The sequence below is a fragment of the Micropterus dolomieu genome, linkage group LG01 (genome assembly GCF_021292245.1).
Source record: "Micropterus dolomieu isolate WLL.071019.BEF.003 ecotype Adirondacks linkage group LG01, ASM2129224v1, whole genome shotgun sequence".
NCBI lineage: Eukaryota > Metazoa > Chordata > Actinopteri > Centrarchiformes > Centrarchidae > Micropterus > Micropterus dolomieu.
The window spans coordinates 33,730,438-33,753,514 of record NC_060150.1 but is presented as its reverse complement, the minus strand read 5'-3'; the positions used below and the strand labels follow the sequence as shown (position 1 = coordinate 33,753,514).

At 43.7% G+C, this 23,077-nt stretch overlaps 2 protein-coding genes across 2 annotated transcripts in view; one reads left to right on the top strand and one right to left on the bottom strand.

The window, feature by feature from the left end:
* Positions 1–11,868, top strand: part of pola1 (polymerase (DNA directed), alpha 1) — a 63,035-nt gene extending 51,167 nt beyond the window's left edge. Inside the window, exons 36-37 of the mRNA XM_046066052.1 lie at positions 2,044–2,140; positions 10,911–11,868. Of these exons, the coding sequence (XP_045922008.1) occupies positions 2,044–2,140; positions 10,911–11,047 (234 nt within the window). The 3' untranslated portion in view covers positions 11,048–11,868. The remainder of the gene's footprint in view (positions 1–2,043; positions 2,141–10,910) is intronic.
* Positions 11,869–16,321: 4,453 nt separating this feature from the next.
* On the bottom strand, positions 16,322–23,050 carry LOC123981318 (aristaless-related homeobox protein-like). Its single transcript, XM_046066025.1, has 5 exons — positions 22,783–23,050; positions 21,878–22,439; positions 20,425–20,470; positions 18,483–18,814; positions 16,322–17,702 (listed from the first exon to the last, which is right to left on the bottom strand). The coding sequence occupies exons 1-5, from the start codon at positions 22,970–22,972 to the stop codon at positions 17,441–17,443; spliced, it is 1,392 nt and encodes a 463-aa protein (XP_045921981.1). The 5' UTR covers positions 22,973–23,050; the 3' UTR covers positions 16,322–17,440.
* Positions 23,051–23,077: the final 27 nt, after the last annotated feature.

Here is a 23,077-nt window from a genome sequence, read left to right as displayed (position 1 = left end):
CTGGTTTGCTCCTTAGGCAGTCAGGCTGAAAATGCTGCAGATTTGTGGAGCAAATTGAAATGGTGTCAGTGCAGGAACAAAGCGCCGAGCTGAATGACGAGGTAGGCGTGCGTGTGTGCGTATGTGTGTGGCAGTGTGTGCGTGTGAGAGAGCGAGTGAGGTGGGGTTGAGGGGCTCTAAATTCAATAACAACCCTGTAACATTTTAGCCACGCCTTTCTGACACCTGTCAGTCAATCAGTATGCAGCGACTGTCCCGCCCACAATCAGCGTTATATTGTTTGAACGTGAGTGTTGAGCACCCGTGTGTGTGTGTGTGTGTGTGTGTGTGTGTGTGTGTGTGTGTGTGTGTGTGTGTGTGTGTGTTTCAGGAAGAAGTGGTGTGCCGACTGAGCTTGTTCAACCTTGGCAACCGTAACCGAGGCTCCATTATGGGATGTGCATGGTTTGGTTGTTGACTAGGCAGTGCATCAACGGTCAACAGCTGTGTGTGCCATGTGGGCAGCCATAGAAAGCCATTAAACACACACACACCGCATAGATTGCATTTAGTTGCATTAGATACTCTCGCCACTTGATTATGCCACAGCAGTAAAAACTGAAATTACAATTACGCACATTGCCGTTTGGCAGGTATAATGGGCACACACAAACTCCCTTCACACTCTCTCTCTCTCTCTCTCACTCTGACACACACATACACACACAGATACTGACACAGGAATTGTCAGGGGATTCTTCCTGGTGGTAATAATAAAGCACTCGGCGCACACCTGATGGCAGTGTGGGGTCGGGGCTTAGCGTGCCCTCTCCAGCATAGCAGGGAAATGACGAGCCAATAACTGCAATTAAACATGCAGTATAATGGCTAATCAAATTGACAGCCTCGGCTGTTCGCATGCCTCTCTCACAATGGCTTATCACAACAAACTATTATGAGGGAGTGTATTTCAGGCCTGATCCCCTCTTTTCTTTCTCTCTCTTCCTCACTGTCTCTTGATTCTCTCCCTCTCTCTTTCTGTATCTTTACCCTTTCTCTTTTGCTGTTTTTTTCTTCTTCTCTCTTTCCCTCCCACCTCTCTGTCTTGCTCATCTTCTCCATCTCTTTCCCATCTCTCTCTCCCTCTCTCCCTCTGGCAGGCTGTCGTGTGGCTCCAGTTAATTGCAGTGGAGATTAACAAAGCAAGCAAATTTGTTTTCTTGCTTTACTGTGTCACACAGAGGAAGGGAGATGTTTTCAATGAGCGGGGTGCACATTTTGTAGAGTCACGTTCAGTCTACCTGTTTCTCAAACTGGTAAACGAGGTTTATTAATCTGTTTTGGATGATGTTGTTTTTTTTGCCCTGTCATGATCTTGACTCTCCACTCTCATTAGAATGAAAAAATGGGGTTTAATAACTTACTTATAAAATGGATTAGCAGCATTGTTTTATCCAGTAAGTGGTGACATACTGTTAAGAGTTTCTATTAAACAAGGTCAAGGGGAGTTTGAAAAGAGAGAGGAGAGTAACGCTGCATTCACGCCATGTCAGCAGAATCGATTAGAACAGAGAAATCTTTAAAAGATTACTCCAAATTCACACAAGTAAGGTGCAATTTAAGATTATTTTCATTATTGAATCATCTGCAGATTTGTTTTTCAATGACGTGGTATATTCCTTTGTCTATAAAATATGAGAAGGTACTGAAACACAACTTCCCACAACCTAAGGGGTCGTCTTGTTTTCAGTGTTTTATCAAATAAGACGAAAAAGCAGCAATTTTCATAAACCATTTCATTAATTGACTTATCGTTTTAGTATTGGCACCAAAGCTGCCTATAAATTGGATTGGGTATTCTCATTAAATGCAGTTTTTCTGTTAATGCTACAATAAAATTCAATTCATTCCACTGAATTGAAGTATCAAACAATGTGAACGTGGCATTAGTATTAGAAGAAAAGTAAAGAAAGGAGCCGTTTTCCACACAAAATTAGTTTGTTCGTCAGGTTTTCAATAACCAATGTTTTAATCTGCTTGTGTGTGTGTGTGTTTTCTCTACAGTACTCCGAGAAGGCCCTGTACAACCAGCTCTGCTTCTACAGGTTCATCTTTGACTGGGACTATGCAGCTGCCAAGTTACTACAGGCTGATGAGAGAGGTAATGCACACACATACATGTTACTGTACTGAGGTCCTCTTGTACTTTTGAAAGTATTTTTCTGTTTGTGACAGAATTCATTGCTAAAGTTTTGTGCAAACAGAAAACAGGCCTGATTTTTTTTTTTAAATCATATTTTATTAAATGTTTTTTTGTTGCTGTTTTTATTTATTCTGCTGTACCGCCTTTGAAACTGAAATCAAGTGACTAGAGCCGCTATTGAAGTTTGAATTTTGATGTCCTAACAATGCTTTCTCACAAATACACATACAACATAGCATTAGCAATCAATGGCTCAACGTAAACCTTTTACCCAGGCTACACTTGCAATATTCCCCAATGATGTGACACACTCACGCGTGCACACACACATAAACGTAGCGGAGTATGGGCATTGGATATGGGGAGGGGGGTTAAGGACATTCAGCTCCTCGAGTCGACAGCCCTAATTTAGGAGACGGATTCAATCACACACACATACAGAATGCAAAACGCTCCAATCACTGGAAGAAAGAAGGAAAGAGCCCTCGATCGCTCTCCCTCTACCCCTACCCTCACTGTCCATCTCTATTGCTTTCTCTCCTTTGCTCTCTCTCTCCTTTCTCTCTCTCTCTCTCCCTCTCCCTCTCTTGGACAGGCACTCGTTTGGCTGTGTTGATTGAAAACAGGTTTTAGATTTGGGGAAATGATAGGGGGAGTAATGGGCGCGCTGACGAAAGGATAGCCCTTCTCCTATAATGGGACATGGAGCGTATATTTCCCCCCTTGGACTCAAATAGACGCTACTCCAGCGCTCTGGGCGCGCTCAGTAGGCGTCAGCCCCAAGGCCTCTTTACCCATAGTTCCCCCTGATTGATGTCACTTGATTAGAAAGGGCCGCTGGGCCGAGTGATTTATTTATTTGATTAAATATTTATGTATGTATGTTATTTATGTATGTATGCCTGAATGCTGTGAGTGTGTGTCAGCCAGGACGTGAGCGAGGCAGGGAAAGAGTGAGACAGCAGAGGTAAATATAACGTGTAATCAACAGATGACCACTCAGAAGATGGAGGGAGCTGAAATAGAGGGATTGGACCAGTGTAAGGGGGGGAGGGGGGTACTAACATGATTATAGCCTCCATTTTTGCTTTCTTTTATTTCTGTCTACCCAGATCCAAGAAATCATCACCAATCAATTCATGACTCTCCTCCTTTCTTTATGTTCCTGAGCTCTGCAGTGTGATCTGCGCCGGGCTTTCTCTTCCTGGGTTTCAGTCTTATTTTGTCTCTTACAACACAACGTCACACATTCTTTACTCAGTGGTAAAAAAAGAAAAAACGTGTTCGATTACCACGCTATGAAAATTGCTCGGTATATCCTGTACACCATCAACCAAAGTTAGCAACAGTCTCCCAGACACAGGCGCAGCGTGCAGTGTGGGTTTGTTTTGAGTCAATGAAAACATGGCGGAAGGCAGTGAAAGCGCTCTGCAAATTTTTCAGCCTAAACCTTCAGAGTACTAAGTCAAAACTGTGGTTGTATTTTGGTTTTTAACCACATATCTTATGTCATCTTCGTGACCACCACCCACTACTTTAAAATGAATGCTAGGTACCTTTTAGCTCAAATCATAATGTGTGAACTTTGGAATGAGGGAAAACGTCATTGTGTGTCTGTCAAACTTGCTAACAGCTTGTAAACTGAAGCTCTCTCTGTTACTTTCTCGTGTAAAAACACTACAAGTTGTTCTGCCCCTGTATGTGTCATGTGTCTGCAGTAACTGTGCGACCATCGCACATGATAACATGTTGCATGGTTTAGTTACCCGAACAGCATTTCTTGTGTATTTAAAACCTGGCAGTCGTCAAATTTGTTATAAAAGTGTTCCAACAGGAGAAACGCTACAGATTCAAGCAACAAGACTCCTCTGTATTTATGTGTCAGTTGTTGGGCTCATTGAATATAATTCATAACTTTATACCGTCTTTAATGTTAATGCACATTTGATATGGTTTTCATATGTTTACGGAAGGTAGTGGCTGTTATTTAAAAAAACAAAAAACAAATTTCATGCTGTCTCTAGTTACGTGGTTGTGAAGCGTTTTGTAGTCCACCGACACCAGATCAGGAAGCAGACATTTCACATGGTTCTGTCCGTTTTCTATTTCAAAACCAGTCCCACTTCAAAGTGGTAATCTTGCAAACAATGCTGTAGTTCAGTGGTCCTCAACATGGAGAGCTTGAGTCCCCCTTATGACACATTGTTCCTGGTTGCCTATGTTTATGAGTTGTAAGCGTGCAGCGAATGAGTGATTTTGGCTTCCCAGATTGGTTTTGGGGAAAAAAACACTTAGGACTAATATATTTAATTGGGAGGTTTAGGTATTCTTAAACTTAGAGATTAGAGAGACATTTGACAAAAACAAAGATCATTTTGTATAATAATATATATAATATAATAAAGATTAAATGTCCCCTAACGGCAATTTGTCTTACAGCAGCAGTCAATAATAAATGCACAGAAGATCCATCCAATATAGACATAAACACAATACACAATTACATACAGCAGCGAATCCTATCTACAGTCAAAGTGCCATATTGTTTAAAAAGCCCCGTTTTGTTCATCAGCTCCTGTCCCCTCAGATTTTTCTTGCAGCCTGCAGATTTTTCTTGCAACCGGCCGTTGGCACTCATTGACAGATACTGAAACGTTTTTAGATTTGTTTCACACGCACAGTAGTGGAGTTCATTTTAAATCAGATTTATTACTTGTGCATGTGTGTTTTGGTGTTTAAGTTAAACATCTGAGGGTTTAAGCTACTGTAGAAAGCAAACAAGCTGCAGCTGTAGACTGTCAACTGGTGGTTCGGTGTGAGTTTCCCCTTGAGATGGTAAGAAAAGTGTCTCAGATTAGCACACAGGACAGAAGGTTCTGGAAGGATTGGATCGCCCACCAGCTGCGGGCTTTAACCTTTAATAGCAGACTAAATTAATTATATAACTGAACGGAAACAGGCATAACTCTTTTTTTGTAAGTACAGATGTCCGTATTCGTACAAAAATACATGATACTGATACTGGATGATAAGATTTGACAATTTGTAATACTAAGACGGAGATATTTGAGCCCACAAATAATGTCTCATGTTGTAGTTCTACAACCCCGAAGGTGGCACGGGTGTCTTTTATCCAGCCAGGAGGTTGTATTTATGGCAGATCTGGGTCACTGTTGTTGAGGAAGGTTTACAGTGTGTGACTTTATCAGTTCATCTTGTGTTATTAAACAGTGTCTCCACCAAATTATTAATATCTGACACACACTCATGCCTCTGCTTTCCTCAAACAGAGGCGGATGCATGTATACACACACGCACTCATGCTGCTATAAAATATAGGTTTATGGTGTTATCCTTCCGTCCTGGGGCCATAATACCCCATATTACTGCATTACACACCCAGGGGCCACACTGCTCAGATTACAGGGAGGAGACTTACAATCCTATACACCCTACTCTACTCTGTTGTGTGTGTCTGTCCGTTGAGTGTGGTCCCCGTGGGAGCGTGTGCACATATACGTATAAAAGATTTACGAGCATTGTTTGTGTATGTACACCATGTAAGCTTAAAATTGTTGTACGGTCTTTCTGGTGGTGATAGTGCTGTATAGGGAATGTAAATAGCTTCATCTGCTACTAGAAGAGCTGGGTAAACATTATGCTGGCAACATGAAGTTTCAAAACTATATTTATATGTGAATTATTAACTGACATTATACTAATACTGTATGTGTAGCCAGAGCCTGATACATCTTATTCCCCTTTGCGCTCATTGGTGCGTAACCAATGAGCCGCCCTTGTTGCACTGAGTGGCGTGTTCCTTCATCACGGTGAACATGGACACTGTGGTTTCCTTTGATTTAATCCCACATAAGACCATCCTGCGGCTGCTGTAAATACTTGCTAACTCGCCAGGTGTGTATTAATCCACGGCTGAAAACCACAACCAATGTCTGAAATTTACTTTTTGACTCTCCGGCTAACTGGACTGATAGATGGGTAAAATCCACCGACCAAGCATATTTTTTACCAGCCAAAATAATGAATTGCCTTTTTGTGTTCAGTACGGCCTTGGGATTGAGAGTGGTGTGAATTAGTGAGTTGGGAAACTTCCCTTCCCCTTGGTTCATTTTATTTTCACACACAAAAAAATGAAAACCAAACCAAATCACGAAAAGCTACGTAGCTCTAACTGATACATTTTAGTTTGCATGTCATGACGTCCCCGCCCGCCACACATCTAACCGATGAGCTCTGTTCAAAGTGCACCTTGCTACGGGAGCGGTTCAGCATAAACCTGCAGCGTACGTTTTGTAGTTAGGTCAGATCGAGGTCGCGTCATGTTCCCACTACAAATTAAACCCTCAAGAATTTGTTTCCAACCCCAGTCCGAGACCACTTCTCGGGTCTCGATGAGGTTGTTTTGGTCTGCATCTGAGGGCGGTTGCTGTGTTCAGATCTACCCAAACAAACCAGAGTCTAGTTCAATCGGACTACACAGGTTTGAAAATGCTCTGAGAGCCCCGGGCTGAGAAACTGGACTTGCTCATTTATTGACAGTGACAATGTAGGACATCACCAGCCTCATCCCTTATAATGGTTGCTTTGCCATTGTTTACTAAACTCAAAAATGTCATTATATACAGCAGTACCTGTACAGCCGTATTGTTCAGAGGATATTCTGGGTATTTATGGTTGTGAATGTTTACGTGTGTACTGAACGCACACAATGAAGCACAGTAAAGTGAAATAGCTGTACATAAAAGAGCTCTGAGTCGAGACTGAATGTAATTTGATCAGCTTGAATGTATGCGTGCACTGCAGTGCTACAGCGCGGTTGTGTTGTGTGTGCACGCGCGCACATTTGCGAGCCAGCGCCTGTCTTATCTACATGTACATTGCATTTTTGTGCCTGATTGCTGCGACTGAGTAAAACATGGAGGTAATTTCATCCGCTGCAGGAGATCTCTAATAGATTATATACACACACACACAGAGGCACACACGCTATGAACAAAAAAACCCCCAAAACTTGCTGTCCGTTCCTTAGCTGGGAACATCCCGTATCAATGACTTTCAAATCATTTCATGTCTCTTTTCTTCTCTCCATCTCCCCTGCTCTCCCTTTTTATGCCCCCCCCCACACACCTTCCCTCTGTCTATCTGTTGCCTTTCTCTTTCCTCCATCACCCCTCCCCTCCAGGTCTCAATCTTGAGTGTGGGCAGTATGATTGCGTGTGTGAGCAATAATGTAATTTTGCCGCATTGATAAAATATAAATTGTCCTTGAGCTGCGCTTTTCTAATGATCCATTTACCGACAGCTTCCCTGCCACCTCTCAGCACTCTGCATTTGGTCCTCTTTTACCATCCCACTCCTCTTCCTCTCTCCGCTCTGTCTTCTTTCTCTTCTCTTCTTTTCCTCCTCTCCCTCTCCATTTTCTTCACCACCTTCTCTCTCTCTCTCTCTCTCTCTCTCTCTCTCTCTCTCTCTCTCTCTCTCTCTCTCTCTCTCTCTCTCTCTCTCTCTCTCTCTCTCTCTCTTTTTTTTCATCTGCCACGCTCCCCTCCCTTTCTCCGGCGATACAAAGCGGGGTGGCAAAATCCGCGGGTGCGATTGTCAAATCAATTATTCATTCTGTGCAATTACACTCACACAAAGAAGTTTCCCTGTGCTCCGAGTGGTGATTAAATTAACTGCTATTCCAGCTGCCCGTCGCCACCAGCCTAATAGAATATTCATGGAGGCGGCCGACGGAATGGCCGATCTCCATTAACTTCATCATGCTCACTTAATTACAGGCTTGTTATTGTATTTACACCTAGTTAGAGCGTGCAGAGCCCCGATCTACTCGTGCCCAGCACCGCCAGAGTATGCGTGAGTGTGTGACAACACCTAGTTAGAGCAAAGATAACCCCTGATACACTCACAGTGCGCATGTATGTGTGTGTGTTGGACTCCATGTGACTGTGTATGTGAGGAAGAGAGAGATTATACCTAATGCAATTAATTAGGTTTTGAGATCTATAGCTGCATTTGAGCTGACAGTATGCTTTCTGTCCATATGTCATTTTCCATCTTTCATTCCAGCCGTCATCTTTCTTTCTTGTTATTTCCACTGCTCGCTGCTTTTTCTTCCACGCCTCGGCCTTCCCAGCAACGCCGTCTCCCCTCTCTGCTCTCCTTCCGCCTCACACGCGCTCTTTAAGGGAGGCTATTTATTTGAACTACACTCCCCACTGTGCTCCGACTTGCAGCAAGGTCTCTCCCTCTTTCTTTTCCTCTCTGCGACTCTTAAATCATTCTTTTATCTGTTCGCCACACAGTGATTGAGGTGGAAAAGGGAAAAGAGGAGAGGAGGGGGGGAGAATTATTTTCTCCTACCTTTCAGAAATGATGACATGATTGCTTTCGCTTGATCATGCATCATCACCCTCCTTCTATTCCCCAGATAAATAGACTAGTTTGTCTCTCCCTGCCTCTCCTCTCCCCTTTTCTCCCGCCATCCCTGTCCTTGCTAACATGAGGATTATCTGGTAATAGTTGCTGCTGGCGTTTAAGTCAACCACACCATCGTGTGTGTGTGTGTGTGTGTGTTACTTTGTCACATGGATGTTTTTTAGTTGCCATGACTGTGAGTTAGTGTGCTTTTTAAGTGTTTAACTACCATCAATCGTCTGCGTGTATGTTCTTTTAGCGTGCGTGCGTGCGTGCGTGCGTGCGGCCTACTGTTGATCTGTGTGTATCTAACCTTTGTTCGCTTGGGCAGTCAGTAGGCTGGTATTTATCCAGCAGCCACTAATGCAGCAGGCAGGAAGGACGAGACAGGAGATAGGGCAGTGGAGATGGCGAGGACATGACAACCGGCCATATGGCTGTGTGTGTGTGTGTGTGTGTGTGTGTGTGTGTTTATATACAGTATGTGATTTAGATAAATAACAGGCTAGTGACTAGAAGTTTTTCATTTGTTTGCTTGTAGTAAAACACTTTTCATAAAGAGCTCTGATGACTGTTGCATTGCTTTTATCATTGCTGTTCAACATTTGGAGGACAGCTGAAACAATAAGTAGGACAAAAATTTGCTGCCAACCATTTTGAAAAGCTATTAATCAGTCGTTATTAAGCAAAAATACAAATCCAGCCTCTCATATGTGAAGATTTGCTGCTTTTCCATTTTGTAACATTTTAATTAAATATATTTGGCTTTTTTGAGCGTGCCGGACAAAAGAAACAATTTGAGGATGTCTCCTTGAACTTTGGGAAGTAGTGATTTAGCTGCTACACAGTCAACAACTACTTAATCTGCAGTATTTTCTCAATTAATCAATTAATAGCCCGGTCCACAAAGTGTCAGTTAATAGTGTAAGAATATGGCCAGTGCAATTTCCCAAAGCCCAAGATGACGCCTTCAAAAAGCTTGTTTTGTGCTACTGATAGTCCAGAAGCCAAAAATCTTCAGTCTAGTTTCATACAAGACAAGAAAACAGCAAATATTCACATATGAGAAGCAGTGAAAAACCAGTGAATTGTGTTTTAGTTCGCTTTAAAAAATGACTCAAATGATGAAACAATTATCAAAATAGTTGGCAATTAAGTGTTCTGTCAGTTGATTGTTTTAGTTCTGGTTACAGCCCTAAGTAAGAGCACTATAGTACTCATTTTTTGTGGTAACTAGTAATTTCATGCATGTGTTCATTAAAAATGTTTGTTTTCTTGCCGTTTTTAATTTCTACAAAGCTGTTGCACTATATTTATATGCACTTTAATTACAATATTCAGTCCTCAGACTTTCATCAGATAACATGCATATACGCAGACAGCACTGTTACCATAAACATAGGCGGGAGAAAAGTATTAATCATTTATACACAAATATATTGTATGATTTGTATCTCTCAGGTTCATCCTTTGTATTTGTTTGCTTTGTTTACCAACATTTTGTTCGATATGAATGAATCTAGATTAATCCTCTTAAGTCAGATCAGCCGCAGACAAAACAAAACTTTCTCTCATTTAAATTTTTCTTCACCAGTGACTGCGATATAATTTCTGTTGTAGCACGCTGCAGTCTTTGGTGTGATGGTGTGTCATTACTTGGTTTCATGGTACTCTGTCTACACTTGACGCTCAGTTTAATGTTGTAAAGATTTGGTTTTGGTGGCCACCCTGCCCACGATAGCAGCTCTCAGTCTTCTCTCTGGCCTTATTACGGCCCACCTGAAGGGATAAAAGGGACAAGATATTGACTTCATGCTCTCATTGGGCTTTTCTATCGATCGTGTGTGTGTGTGTGTGTGTCGTGTGTGAGTGTGTGTGTGTGTGTGTGTGTGTGTGTGTGTGTGCGCGCACATGCTGCCATCGACCCCTCAGTCCAATTCTGCGATGCCCCTTCTGGCCCTCAAAGTGATAGCATTACTGGCAGATAGCATTGGATCTGTTGGCTCTCCAGTTAAGGGTAAAACGCTCCTCAGTGTTTATTAGTGATGAGCACAGCCGGTGAGCACTCTCTGCTGCTCTTCCGGTAGGATTTGCTCTTCCAGTAGAACCTAATCATAGGAACGGGGTGGAGGGTCAGAGTCATCATTGGTGAATCATTCACTACTTTGAAAAGCACACGTCACAGCAGCCATGTAGTATTGACTTTGATGCAGTTGAGGAACTAAATGATCTTCCATTGAGCTCTGGCAATGATATCCCTTCTCTGCTTTTCCTTTTCCTTCGCCTCCAGCTCGGACAAAGCTGTGGAAAGGAGTTCCAGATGTGTATCGCAGGGTGAAGGAAGTGCCAGACAAAGCCTTGGCCACCAGTGGCTACTCGGAGATCAACCTGGCCAAACTCTTCCAGGCCTTCTCTTCCCTCAAGTGAAACGGCACACATCTGTACAGACGACACCGCTAAGAGACTCTGACATCTGACCTCAAAGCCGGAGATTTGCACATTCAACGACATCTGTTTTCTCTGTTATTGGTTTCCCAAATAGCTTAGACTTAGGCTTTGACCTCATAACCCCCTTATCATCTTTAATGAACCTAGTGGGCCTCTTGTAGTACTGAAAACCCAATCACACCTTTTCATTCCTTTCCACCCCATCACCCTGCATCTGTATGAAAAAGGGGAGTAGCAATCATACACGTGTGCGCGTGTGTGTGTGTGTGTGTGTGTGTGTGTGTGTGTGTGTGTGTGTGTGTGTGTGTGTGTGTCAAAATCCTCAGAACAGCCAGTATACTCCAAAAGCCGCTAATTAGCCAATGATAGTGACCCCGGCCACTAAGACCACTGGATGCCTGCAGCGATCGGACACTTGTTCTGATTACCACCATTCATCCTGGGTGTGTACGTGTGAGTGTCAGATCACAGGATGAAAGAAAGGAGTGTGACGGAGGCCACACGTTCTGCTCCCTCACTCTTTTGTCTCGGTATTGAACAGCTGATCTCCTTCTCCTCCACGGCCTCAGTTTAACTGATGTCATTTCATCCCTTTCACTCTGTTTCTTCGTCCCCCCTCCTCTCGGCAGTTTGTGTTTTAATGCCTGTAATTTTCTATGTATCCGACTTGTACTGCTGGGGGGGTGGGGGGTGGTATGTAATGATTTCTTTTGTAATGACAAGAATATTTCGTTTTGGGTTCTTCAATATTGATGAGAACTTTTTTTTGATACTGAAACCTCAATAAAAAGCTAAATGGATAAGATGTTAATCTTGTGTTATTTGCAACATGTGGGGGTGAAATGTGTGGATGTATGTCCTGTAGCGTCTGCATATTTCTTGTTGCCCCTGCACTCTGTAGCACAACAAACATGCCACAAAAGTGAAGTTTATTAAAAAACAAAATAAAAAAATATGACCAAACTCCCCATTTCATACTGTTGGGGACATCTTGGTAGGTAAATCAAGCATCCCTTCACTTTATTTGACACCACCTTTTAAGGACAGGCCTTGATGTTCAGTATTTTCCTTAATCTATAATAAAAGCTCAGAACCAATCAATCCTTCTAACAAGCATTGCCTGTGTAGCCGAAGCCTGGTACAGTATATATTATCTGTACCACAGAACTCCATTATTGTCCCCAAATTTGTATAACTACTCGAATAAGCCACGTTGTGGCACAGGGTGACATGTTCCTTCATTACCATAAACCTGAGTTGATCCCACATACACCTGCTGTAAATACTCACCAATACACCAAATGTGCATTATTCCGCAGCTGTAAATAACCCCCCAAAAATTACACACTTGACTCCCATTTGAGCCAAATCCTCTAAAAACTACAGTGCTGTGCTGTTTTAGCCAGGGACAGGCAGAGGAGTGGTAAAGTATTGAGAGATGGACAAAAACATCCTTCATCCTCTAAATAAACGGGTTTTACTCTATTTCAGGTAAATAAACAGCTCTTTTTTTGTACTGAGGGATTTAAGTAATTTTTAAAAACGGGTGAGCGATATAGATGAAATCTATTTTGGTGTGCATTCTTCTGAAACTCAAATGCGAACTGTTGGAGTAAAAACATCGTGTTTGCTTTTGGCTAATGCAGTGACTGTCAAGTCATGGTGTTTCTTGACATTGATGCCAACACAAGACAGGTTGCAATAAAGCAGCCGAATGCACACAGATATTAAAGGGATTGATATCTGAAATGCAATGTGTGCTAATGGTTGATAATTTATATTGTCACTTCACATAGTCACACTTTCTAAATACTGTATGTGTTTCCTCTGCTGTTAGTCTGTAACTCACTGCATGAAGTGTTTCACCATTTTCCATCCAAGAACTCTCCTTTGTGTTAATACAGTCCAGGTATTTATCCTTTTTTTTAACTCCATCCTGCCGTGTGCATTTCCATAAACACTGCACGCCTCACAAATCACTTCAAACCACTGTGACTTGTGAAGGCAACCTTAAGTGGGTTGAACACTTAAACCATGATTCACTATGCAATGTGTGTGAGAGAAAGTGTCTTGGTGCATTTGAAACCTATTGCTCATAACTTAACATATTTATTAAATCATATCAGCGCCACTACCTCTTCCCCCACTGTTGCAGTGCCTTCTCCTGGATTTAATCAGCTCCAGCTCCCAGTAGATGTGCACCGGCCTGCGATTCCCACTACCAGGCTGCAGGTTTTTTAAGTGAGGGCCCCGTTTTGTCCTCCCAGTTTGGAGTAAACCCAGTCAAAATGAGTCTCCGGCATTAATTCGACCCTGCTAAGCTAATAAGGTCGAACAAGTCTCTTTGTATTGTCGCGTTAAGCTTTATTGCTTGTCGTTTTGACCAGCGCTGGACAAGGTAGGCTTTGATGAGGGAATTAGTCCCCTATTCTGTCCCCGTTATTCATAGCGCGGCGGAACATTCAAGCACCAGAGAGGGTGTCAAAAGGAGAGCCGGTCCTATTGCAAAGTGTCTCCCTTGTTGGAGCTGAAAGGGCGGTTATGAGACGATAAACCGCTTAATACACTGAGCTAATTGGATGAGAGCAAGAGAGACGGGGAATTAAGGGGCCAACCGAGAGGGGAGCGGAGTGCCATGGCCCTGCTATTCAGGTCTTTCATCGGGGCCGGTTCTCCGCTTGGGGTGGGGAGGAGGAGAGGGCGAGGAGAAGGGGTAGGGTGGGGGGCTGTTCATCAAAGCGCCTTTTAGAGCTCCTCTCCCGGGAACTGAGTGAGGACTGATCCGGCTGAGCCTGTGGAGTGATTGGGCCTATTCTCTCAGGCAGGGACGTGGTGGGAGAAACGAGGTCCGGGAGAATCCGAAATCATGGGCCAAATCAAGTCCTGCAGCTGCGGGGGAATGGCGGTGATGAAAATGGTCATGACAAGCCAGTGGGTGGACATTTTCTGGACACCTGAATTCAACCTGTGAGAAGCGGGCGGGGTATTAAGGCCCAGTGCACTGACACAACCCACCAAATCACGTCCATTTTTCCCTTCTTTTTGCAGCCAATTTGCTAGAAATGATTGGACTGTACCCGCTCCCCCATTTTTTATATCAACATTCATTATCATGATCATTCATGCAACAAGAAGCATCGTAACCTAATCCCAAGTGCAGGCCTGTCTTGAATGGAAGAGCATCCAACAAGTGTGACTTTGTAAATCCAGAGCTGTTGCGCTGCGGCAGCATTTCAAATTTCTCGCCTTTTTGCGCTGCAAAGAAAGTTTAAGCCTCGCTCCCAGCAGGTCACCCCGCCTCCCGGCATTCCCCAAATATTAGGGACAAATTGGTTTGCCATTCATTAGTTATATTCACAATAAGATTAAAACTCCCCGGACAATCTCATCAAAACCCTATAGGGCCATACAGGGGGGGAAAACACACGCTCCAGTGGGCTCAAGCGAAATAAAAGGAATTTAAAAAACATAGAGCTCACACATCGTGGATCGTGGTTTGGAGAAAATTGTTTTTTTTTCTAATCTTCTTTTTTCTCTACCCCTCTGCTTTTATTTTATTTACAGAAAATAATAATTTTGCATTGTGTTCCAATGAGCAGCTGGGTGACTTCGTGTGAGGCTGTGAGCTTGCGCGTTATGGATAAATGAATGTAGCTACAGGACCGTCTCTCCATCGCTCCCTCGTCGGATCTTATTCCTGCTTGTTTGGGCTAAATTGAGTGATTAACAGGTGTAGGACCCGTAGACCTGTAAGACAAAGAGGGAATAAGAAGAGGGTTTTCACAGACGCGGGCAGTAAAAAGAAGGGCCTACATTAATCCGCGAGGTAATTTCACGCGATTTGGTCGGGCACCAAAGATGGGTCAAACTGAGGAGAATAACCATTGATTGCTGTAATAGTCCTGCGTTAGTGGTGAGATCCAATGGGGAGGGGAGGAGGGGGATTTGGAGGAATTAACTCTACGAGGTGTGTGTGTGTGTGTGTGTGTGAGAAAGCCGTTTGATGAAGTGGTTTGTTACTACATTAATGACAAAGAGAACTCGCTTCCATCGACATGGCATTACAGATGTTAAGACCAATTTAGCGCCTTTAAAGGGGTTTAAAGGAAGTTTTGTGACACCCCCCCCCCCACATAAAGTGGGCGATCTAATTGAAAACCCCTCGTCTTTGTCGCGCGTTTCACATGTTGGGGATTAAGCTCATGAATATATGGTCAGTATTTTGTCAACTCCGCTGAAGAGGATAGACGCACGCAGCGCCCTGGATTACACACCTAATACATTTCCCCTCATTGAGGTGCCCCCATCTCTGCTCTCTGCAGCGACAAATTCCTCTTTGAAAACTGTTTTCATCCTCCTCAGCAGGCAATTTGAACATCACACTAACTGTTACTGAAGTTGGTATGCATCTATTTTACATTCCAGTAGGATATTATACTAGTCAATTATATTAAATGATGGATTAAAGCAAGTTATATAAATCTAATTTTCTTGCACAATTATTAATTAATTTAAGACAGAAAACACACTTTCTTTATAACACCTTTTATTAATAGTTCTATAATATTCTATTTCACATTGTTTGTTTTTCCTGGTTTAGGCCTATGTCAGTCCTAAGGGAATTTGAAATAATAAAAGATAGCCTAACTCATTTTACCAGTGTAATTTATTCAAATTAGCATTATTAAACCAGGAAACTTACAATCACTTGAGAAAAAAAACGTTCCTTCACTCAGTTCCTCGGGGGAAAAAGTTTTGACATAAATAATTATCTAAAAACCTAATAACTCATAAACACAGGTGAAAGTCTACACAGGGCGACATTCATTAAACACTACACCGAGTGCAAATAATCAAAACAGGGTCTCCTGAAATATACACGACCTTGTTTTGAAAATCATCCTTTTTTGTGGTACTTTTTTCTCCCCCCATTTTTACACAATATGTACAGTTTTCTTTCACACAGTCACGTCATTAGAGACACATCTCGGATCTCAGCTTTGCTCGCATGTCCTGGAGTCAGACTCAGCGGAAGTGTGTGTGTGTGTGTGTGTGGGGGGGGGGGTCGCAGCAAAATGTACAGAAATGTGGCGCTGACACAGGTGGAAACAACCTCAAATAACTCCGGTTTGATTCGGAGATTTAAAATAGATATATACAGTGGTGTTGCTGAGTGTGACTGGTGGGCAGGCGAGCAGATGAGAGGAGGCAGGCGTGCAGAGAAGGCTATGGAAGGTCTATGGACAGTTTTCCTTTGGTTCGGGGTTTGGGGGGTGTGGCTCCTCCAACTCGCTTTTATTATAGTCGCAGACTGGCTCAGCCCACATCAATGCATACAGATTAAGCAGTGTTAATGTTGAGCACTCCAGTTGTCCACATTTGAAGTAGCACAAGAATCCTTTCTAAAAGTCGGGGTTCCCCTGCGGTTCTTCGGCTTTCTGTGCGTGTGTGTGTGTGTGTGTGTGTGTGTGTGTGTGTGTGTGTGTGTAAGTGTGTGTGTGAAACGACAGATCCTTATAGCATAAAAGTAGGCTATACTGTTACTGAAGATATAAAAGGAAAAGTGCTGAATGCCCCTGTGAGTACTACTACAAAATTAATATTATATATTTATTATATTACTGAATTCTTATAACTGATGCTTTCAAGTGGCATGTTATTGTTGGTTGAGGTGAATTTAATTTTTTCTTTTACAAACTTCAATTAGCTAATTTGTGACTGACAAATAAATGTAGTGGAGTAAAAAGTACAATATTTCTGTCTGAAATTTAGTTTAGTAGAAGTATAAAGTGGCATCAAATGGAAATACTGGAGTACAAGTACCTCAAATTTGTACCTGAGTAAATGTACTTTGTTACATTCCTCCACTGGCACTGGGTGTACTTAGTATTTTTTGTGTATGCACGTGGCACACTGCCTTATGAGCGCTTTAAAAAAACTATGATAGTGTACTTGATTTATATAATTGATGTAATTTACTCTCAAAATTTTTAATCTATAGTCAGAAACCTGTTTTTCAACTATCTTTAAATATTGTATTTTTTTATGAAAGTGAAAAACTTGAAGTTACTGGACTGTCCCTCAGAAAGGTGTGTGTGTGTGTATGGAGTGTAAAAAAATGCTACAATATCTGTAATTACCAGACACACACACACAAACACACACAAACACACATCTTTTTTTAGCCAGTGCTCTTTTGAATTTGGTCGTGCTATTTTGTTGGGGAAACATGAGGTAACAGGGATGTTTGAACAAGGGGACATCAGGACATCAGGCTCCAGAGGTATGAATGGGTTTTTTGGAACGGGGAGGGGGTGTCATGGAATGGGACGTAAGCCCGGGACGGGGAGGCCTAGAGCTGGTGTTGAGTGTTCAGCACACCTCCTTCCCTGTGGCTCCGTTGGGCAGGATGTTAAGCTGGGTAAGCTGAGCCGAGTGTTCCTTGGCCTTGAGGCGCAGCGCTGCGATGCTGGAGGCTCTGCGGTCTGCTGAGGAAGAGGGGCCGGAGGAAGAAGAGGAAGGGTCGGGAAGGACGGGGCCCGTGTGGGAAGGGTTCTCTACAGGAGGGGCAGGCTGACGTAGGAGCGCTGCAGCGGTGGAAGCACTGGTCAGGGGACCCATACTGGAGAACAGCCTGAAAGAAGACAGGCATTTAACAATCTGCAGCATTTAGGGACGCCACACATGTTATTCAAGTTTAAATGAATAGTGTATTTTTCAACTGGCTCTTTGCTCACTACACCAGAGAGCAGTGCCGACCATATATGCTGTCAGCACTGCTATATATGTATATGATAGAAATGCTGTCTACCTGTTAATTAATATTTTCGACATCTCTCCAATGTATTTTATTTCCTCTTAGTTTCTTCAGTTTGGCTGCAGTTGTGTTAAACCTCCTAAATAGATTTATATAATCTATTACATGCTTACAGCTAACATATAAAAGCTAACAGAGACCACAAGGTTTAAAATGCTGTATAATAGAGAGGACGAAAGCAAATGAGAAGCTAATTGTGGCATATGGAGTGTGCGTCGTCACCCACCCTCACAGCTTGTCTTGCAGGATCACACATTTGGTTAATTTATTAAGGCATTTGACAGAGTGATTACACACCACTGTGAATGGTTAACAGTATAACATATTGTTAATTAGACACTGAGATAAACAGTAATGCAGTGTGACTGAGGATCACTGTCTCAGCCATTATAGTTGCATGTGTTGGGAATTTTTAAGCTTGGTGCTGCTGTGCATTTTGCCTTACAGTGATGTGCTTGAATTCAAAATTATAGTAATTTCCTGTGAAATACAGGGATGAATGTGGTGTCCTGCAGGTACAGACATTGGTGGTTTCTGGTGAAAATAAGTGTAAAGAACCAATAACAGGTCCAAGGAAGGAATGTGCGTGCAGCCTACCTGCCAAAAGTAGGCCCAATGAAGGCAGGGTGGCGAAACATGGCAGCCGTGCCCAGGAAAGTGCCCAGGCCGAGTGGGGTGGCCAGGGGTGGAGCGGAGCCATTGTGGGGTGGCGGGGCCAGGCCCGGGAAGGCAGCGGCTGCTGCTGCAGCCGCTGTCCAGGCGGACTCAAGGGCAGGGTGGGGGTGATGTGGGAAGGGCCCTCCCTCCAGGTAGTGGCTGAGAGGGTGGCCCGCTGCCAGGGGGCCTGGGAACGGCAGGCCTGACGGGTGGGCCTGCACCCCGGCCTTTTCACGCTTCCTCCACTTGGCCCTGCGGTTCTGAAACCACACCTGAGGGCAGACAGAAAATGAGGGAGAAATGAATATGAGCAAACATGGCAGTTATTTAATTTTCAAGGAAGGTTCTAGGAAAATAGATGTGGCTTATAAAGGTGTTTAAAATAATAATAAAAACAGCTGAATCAACATATAAATAGGCCAATATGCTCTTCTCTAAAGGACAAGAGGAGGGGATGCTCTGTTGGAGACAAGTCACACATGCTCTCTCGTGCTATAAATAATTAACACTATAACTCCCAGTCCTGCTTATATCACTGCACTGTTTCATTGTAATTAACGTGACTAGCCTCTATTGAAAGTTGTGTCAGTGTAGTCTAATGGTTGTCTAGTTCCGGTGGTGGCCAATAGGCGGAAAGTCAGCGGTAATTACATGCAAGGTAAACCCTGCCGCTCACGGTCGCTTAAATCTACTTTCTGTCTAATTAAACCCCCTCGTCCCCGTCGACAGGGTTTCAGGGTGGGGAGAGATAATTAAGAGCGGTGTTAACAAAAGATCTAGAAAATTGCCTCTGAACTGGCTCCGATAACAATCAATGCGCTTTAAATTAAATTCTTAGGCGATGTAGAACAAGTGACTTCCACCCAAGAGAGTATTTAACTTTCCCACGCAGCCACTGTTGCCCAGTTTGCACTGCAGAAGCACGGGGCGCCCAGAATGAGCAAAATGTCAACATGAGGAGAGGGATTGAACCAGCGAGCTTGAGCGACAGGCACACACACATACACACACACATTATTCCCAGAGGGCTGTTTAGCATTACACAGCCCCTCGGGAATTTATGAGTTTTTATCACCTCCTGATGGCGCCCGTTAAGTGATTTGTTCACCTACGGCCCCTAAAGAGACATCTGTTGTTTTACCGTCGGCCATAACCTCCCGGAGCTTCCACCGTGTTTGAACTGTCTCTCTGGTTATGAGCCCGGGCTTTCGACATGCAAGCCACGCTTTCAGTGGAAGGCGGAGAAGAGAGAGAGAGAGAGAGGGAGGGATGGAGAGAGTGCGTTGAGGGAGGGGAGGGGGGCAAACACCTTTAATGGTCTCTCATTCGCTCCCAAGTGCAAAGCATCGGATCAATGCAGGTCTATTGCAATCACATAATGGGAAATCAAATAGCATTATCCCTCCCCTCTTTCTCTGCACCCCCTCCCTTATTCTCACATCTTTTGACTCACGCACACACATGTCGGCCTCGCCCCCTCTCTGTCCCCTCTGATGGGAATCCAAACACCATCTCATCCCGGGAATATAGACAGTGTTTGCTCCTGCACTAAGTGAGCTTTTTATGAATCGCCAGCGTCGGCTTAATTGCCACTAAAACGTCCCTCGTTCGCGTGTAATAACATTCAATAACAGGAAAGACCTTCCCTGCGCGGCGACTGGGGCCATTTAACACATTTTTACTGTAATAAATTACTGCCTCAAATTGGCCCATAATCGCTGATCCTCAATCAGTGACGCATATCACCGGTTATTATCCAGCACTGCGCACCAGGGACATTTATATAGAGGACATAAAACATTAGAGGGTGCTTTTCCCCCCTATTTGATTTACAAGCCACAGGCTTCTCTTTTCAGATAAAGATAAACAGAGAGCCACTTACTTGAACACGGGCCTCGGTGAGATCCAGACGCATTGCGAGCTCTTCTCTGAAAAGAATATTTTAAAAAAAAAAAAATTGAGAAGGAGGAAAGGCAGAGACAGAAAGAAAAGATTCAAGGTTACAGGCCGCCGTTTGGTAGCAACGGAGAATTGCTGTTTTGTCCCCTCCTGTTGTTCACTGTCAACAATAGACGACGAAAAATAGCCTTGATTTTTCCCCCTCTCTCTCTCCTCCTGGCATGGGCTGCAGAAAGACGCTATAGCCATATTCTATTTTCCCTGTCACGGATGGGTAGAAATAGGCCTAGTGATTGTTAGATTTTCCTTAGCACAGACCTGTCACTGTAACAACATAATGGTTGAAATAATGACACCTAAACTAGCCTGCCACAAAGCAATTGACGCTCCCTTCAGCTGCAAGATGGGCTTGCAGTGTAAATTAGACCTACAAGTCGCCTTAAAGGTAATCGATTAGAAAATATGAATAATCCCAATGGACGGGGGTGAGGGGGTGGGGGGGGGGGATCGAAAATGTAGGTAATTGTGTCTTGTGGTGTCAGAAAAGCTTCAATTTTCAAATTTCGGATGTAGCAATAATTTATTTAGTATAGGTGACTTTATTTTGTTTTGTGGACCTGCTACATAAAATCCCAATAATGTTATTTTCTGAAACATTTCTAGCAGCACAAACTCCTCAGAAAATGCATATAAAACACTCACTGTGTGCGCGTGCGTGTGTGTGTACGGCCCTTGGGCTGGAGGTTAGGCCTTGAGGTGGGTTTTTTTTGCCACACTGTGTTCAGTATCACGTCCAGCAGGTAACATGAACTGCAGCGGTTAATTATTCCTCCTGACAATAACACCGCTGTCATCAAAGGGAGAGGATCCAGGTAACAAAACGTCCCCATTGTTAGCACTAACAGGCCTGTTGTGATCGCTTATGCAAGGCACGGGTTCGGTGTTTTATGGGGTGTGATCCGCACACTGGTCCAGTTAAACACGCTTGGCATTACTGGGACTGTTACTGGAAAATGTTATGGGGTCGGGGAGTGTTTATTTAGAAATAAATTAATAAAGCAATTAATTATCAGGTTCATCCGCGGAATTATGTTAGAACGCGTTGCACGTTTCATGCATTTCTTGGATTTTATTTGATCTATGCTAACAATTTAAATAATTATATGTATTATTATTATTGTTGTTGTTGCTATTATTATTATAAGACACAATTATTGTAGTCTAGTGTAATTCTAGACGTTTTAAATGCATGTAAATAAAAAATCCTAGGCCTTCGATTTGTCGTTATAAAACGGTCCTGCAGAATTATTATAGCCAAATAATAACCATATAGGGCTAATCATAATGATTATTTATTTTAGACACATTTTTTATTTATTTTAGAGCGAAGTTTTCCAGACTTAAAAGTTAAAAAAAATGGATTAGAATTTTTCTACCTGGTGAAGACGTCGGGGTAGTGTGTCTTCTGGAAAGCCCTCTCCAGCTCCTCCAGCTGGTAACTTGTGAAGGTAGTCCTGTATCTTCTCTGCTTCCGCTTCAGCATCCCTTCCTCCGAGTCACTGCCCGCCGACAGACACACGCTGTCCTCCCCGTCCCTCACGTCCCCATCCCCGGCGTTCAAGCTCTCCCTCTCCTCGTCCTTCGGGGACAGAGCGGCCGCGTCCCCGCAGCTCTCCTCCTTCCCCGCGTCCTCCTCGAACTTCAACGGGCCGAGCTCTACCAGTCCCAGGCTGCCGTCCTCCGAGCCCTCCCCGGGGCTCTGGTCGCCCTCTCCCCGGCTCAGTGACGCGTTCTCCCGGTAGGATTTGCTGCGGCTGATGCTCACCTGCGGCGCCTGGCTGATTTTCAGGCTGTCGCTTGCTTGCTCCAGGAGGAGCCGCTCCCTGTCCAGCGTCTCCGCGTGGTCGTGGATGTATTTCCCCCCGGGTCCGTACAGCCGGCGGAGCTTGGGTGGCAGGTGCATGTCAGCGCTGAGAGAAAGGGGGTCTTTCGTTGGCCCTGAGAAGAAAGCGTGTGAAAAATGTCAAAATAACGAATAGCCTAACACAATGGCATTGAACTGGCTAAGCTAAGCAAACCTTTCCCTCTAAGTAAAGTTTAACACTTTTTGTAGGCCTGTAAAAAATTCTTGTCTCTGAAACATTTATTAGTCAGCCGTTATGAAAACAAGATTGACCGTGGGGCCTAAATCATGTTGATGCATGAAAAGCAACTCTTCTTGACGCATTAACTGAGACTTTGAGCATACAACTAGCTCAGTTGTTACACCTGTATAGCCTACAATGCTCCCAAAATAACCAATGTAGACTCTCTTTTTGATTTCAGCTTAAAGGAAACTTACTGTCAGCCGTCTTGTCGAGCTCCCCTCTGCCGGGCAGACCTGTCAAACTTTGCGCCCCTATCAGTCTGACCTTACAGGGACTCCGGCGGCCCAGAATGCTGTCTATGCAGTAAGAGGAGAGCAGCGTCGGGGATTTACTGCTCTTCCTCTCTGCCCGGTCGTGGATATCTTCCTCAAACTGACCGCTCATGTCGACGTTTCGGTTCGTCTACTTTCGGTAACGCCAGTCAGTCTCCCGCTCTCTCCCTCACTCTCTCTCGCGCGCGGTGTCCGGTGCTCCCTTCTTCTTTCCTCT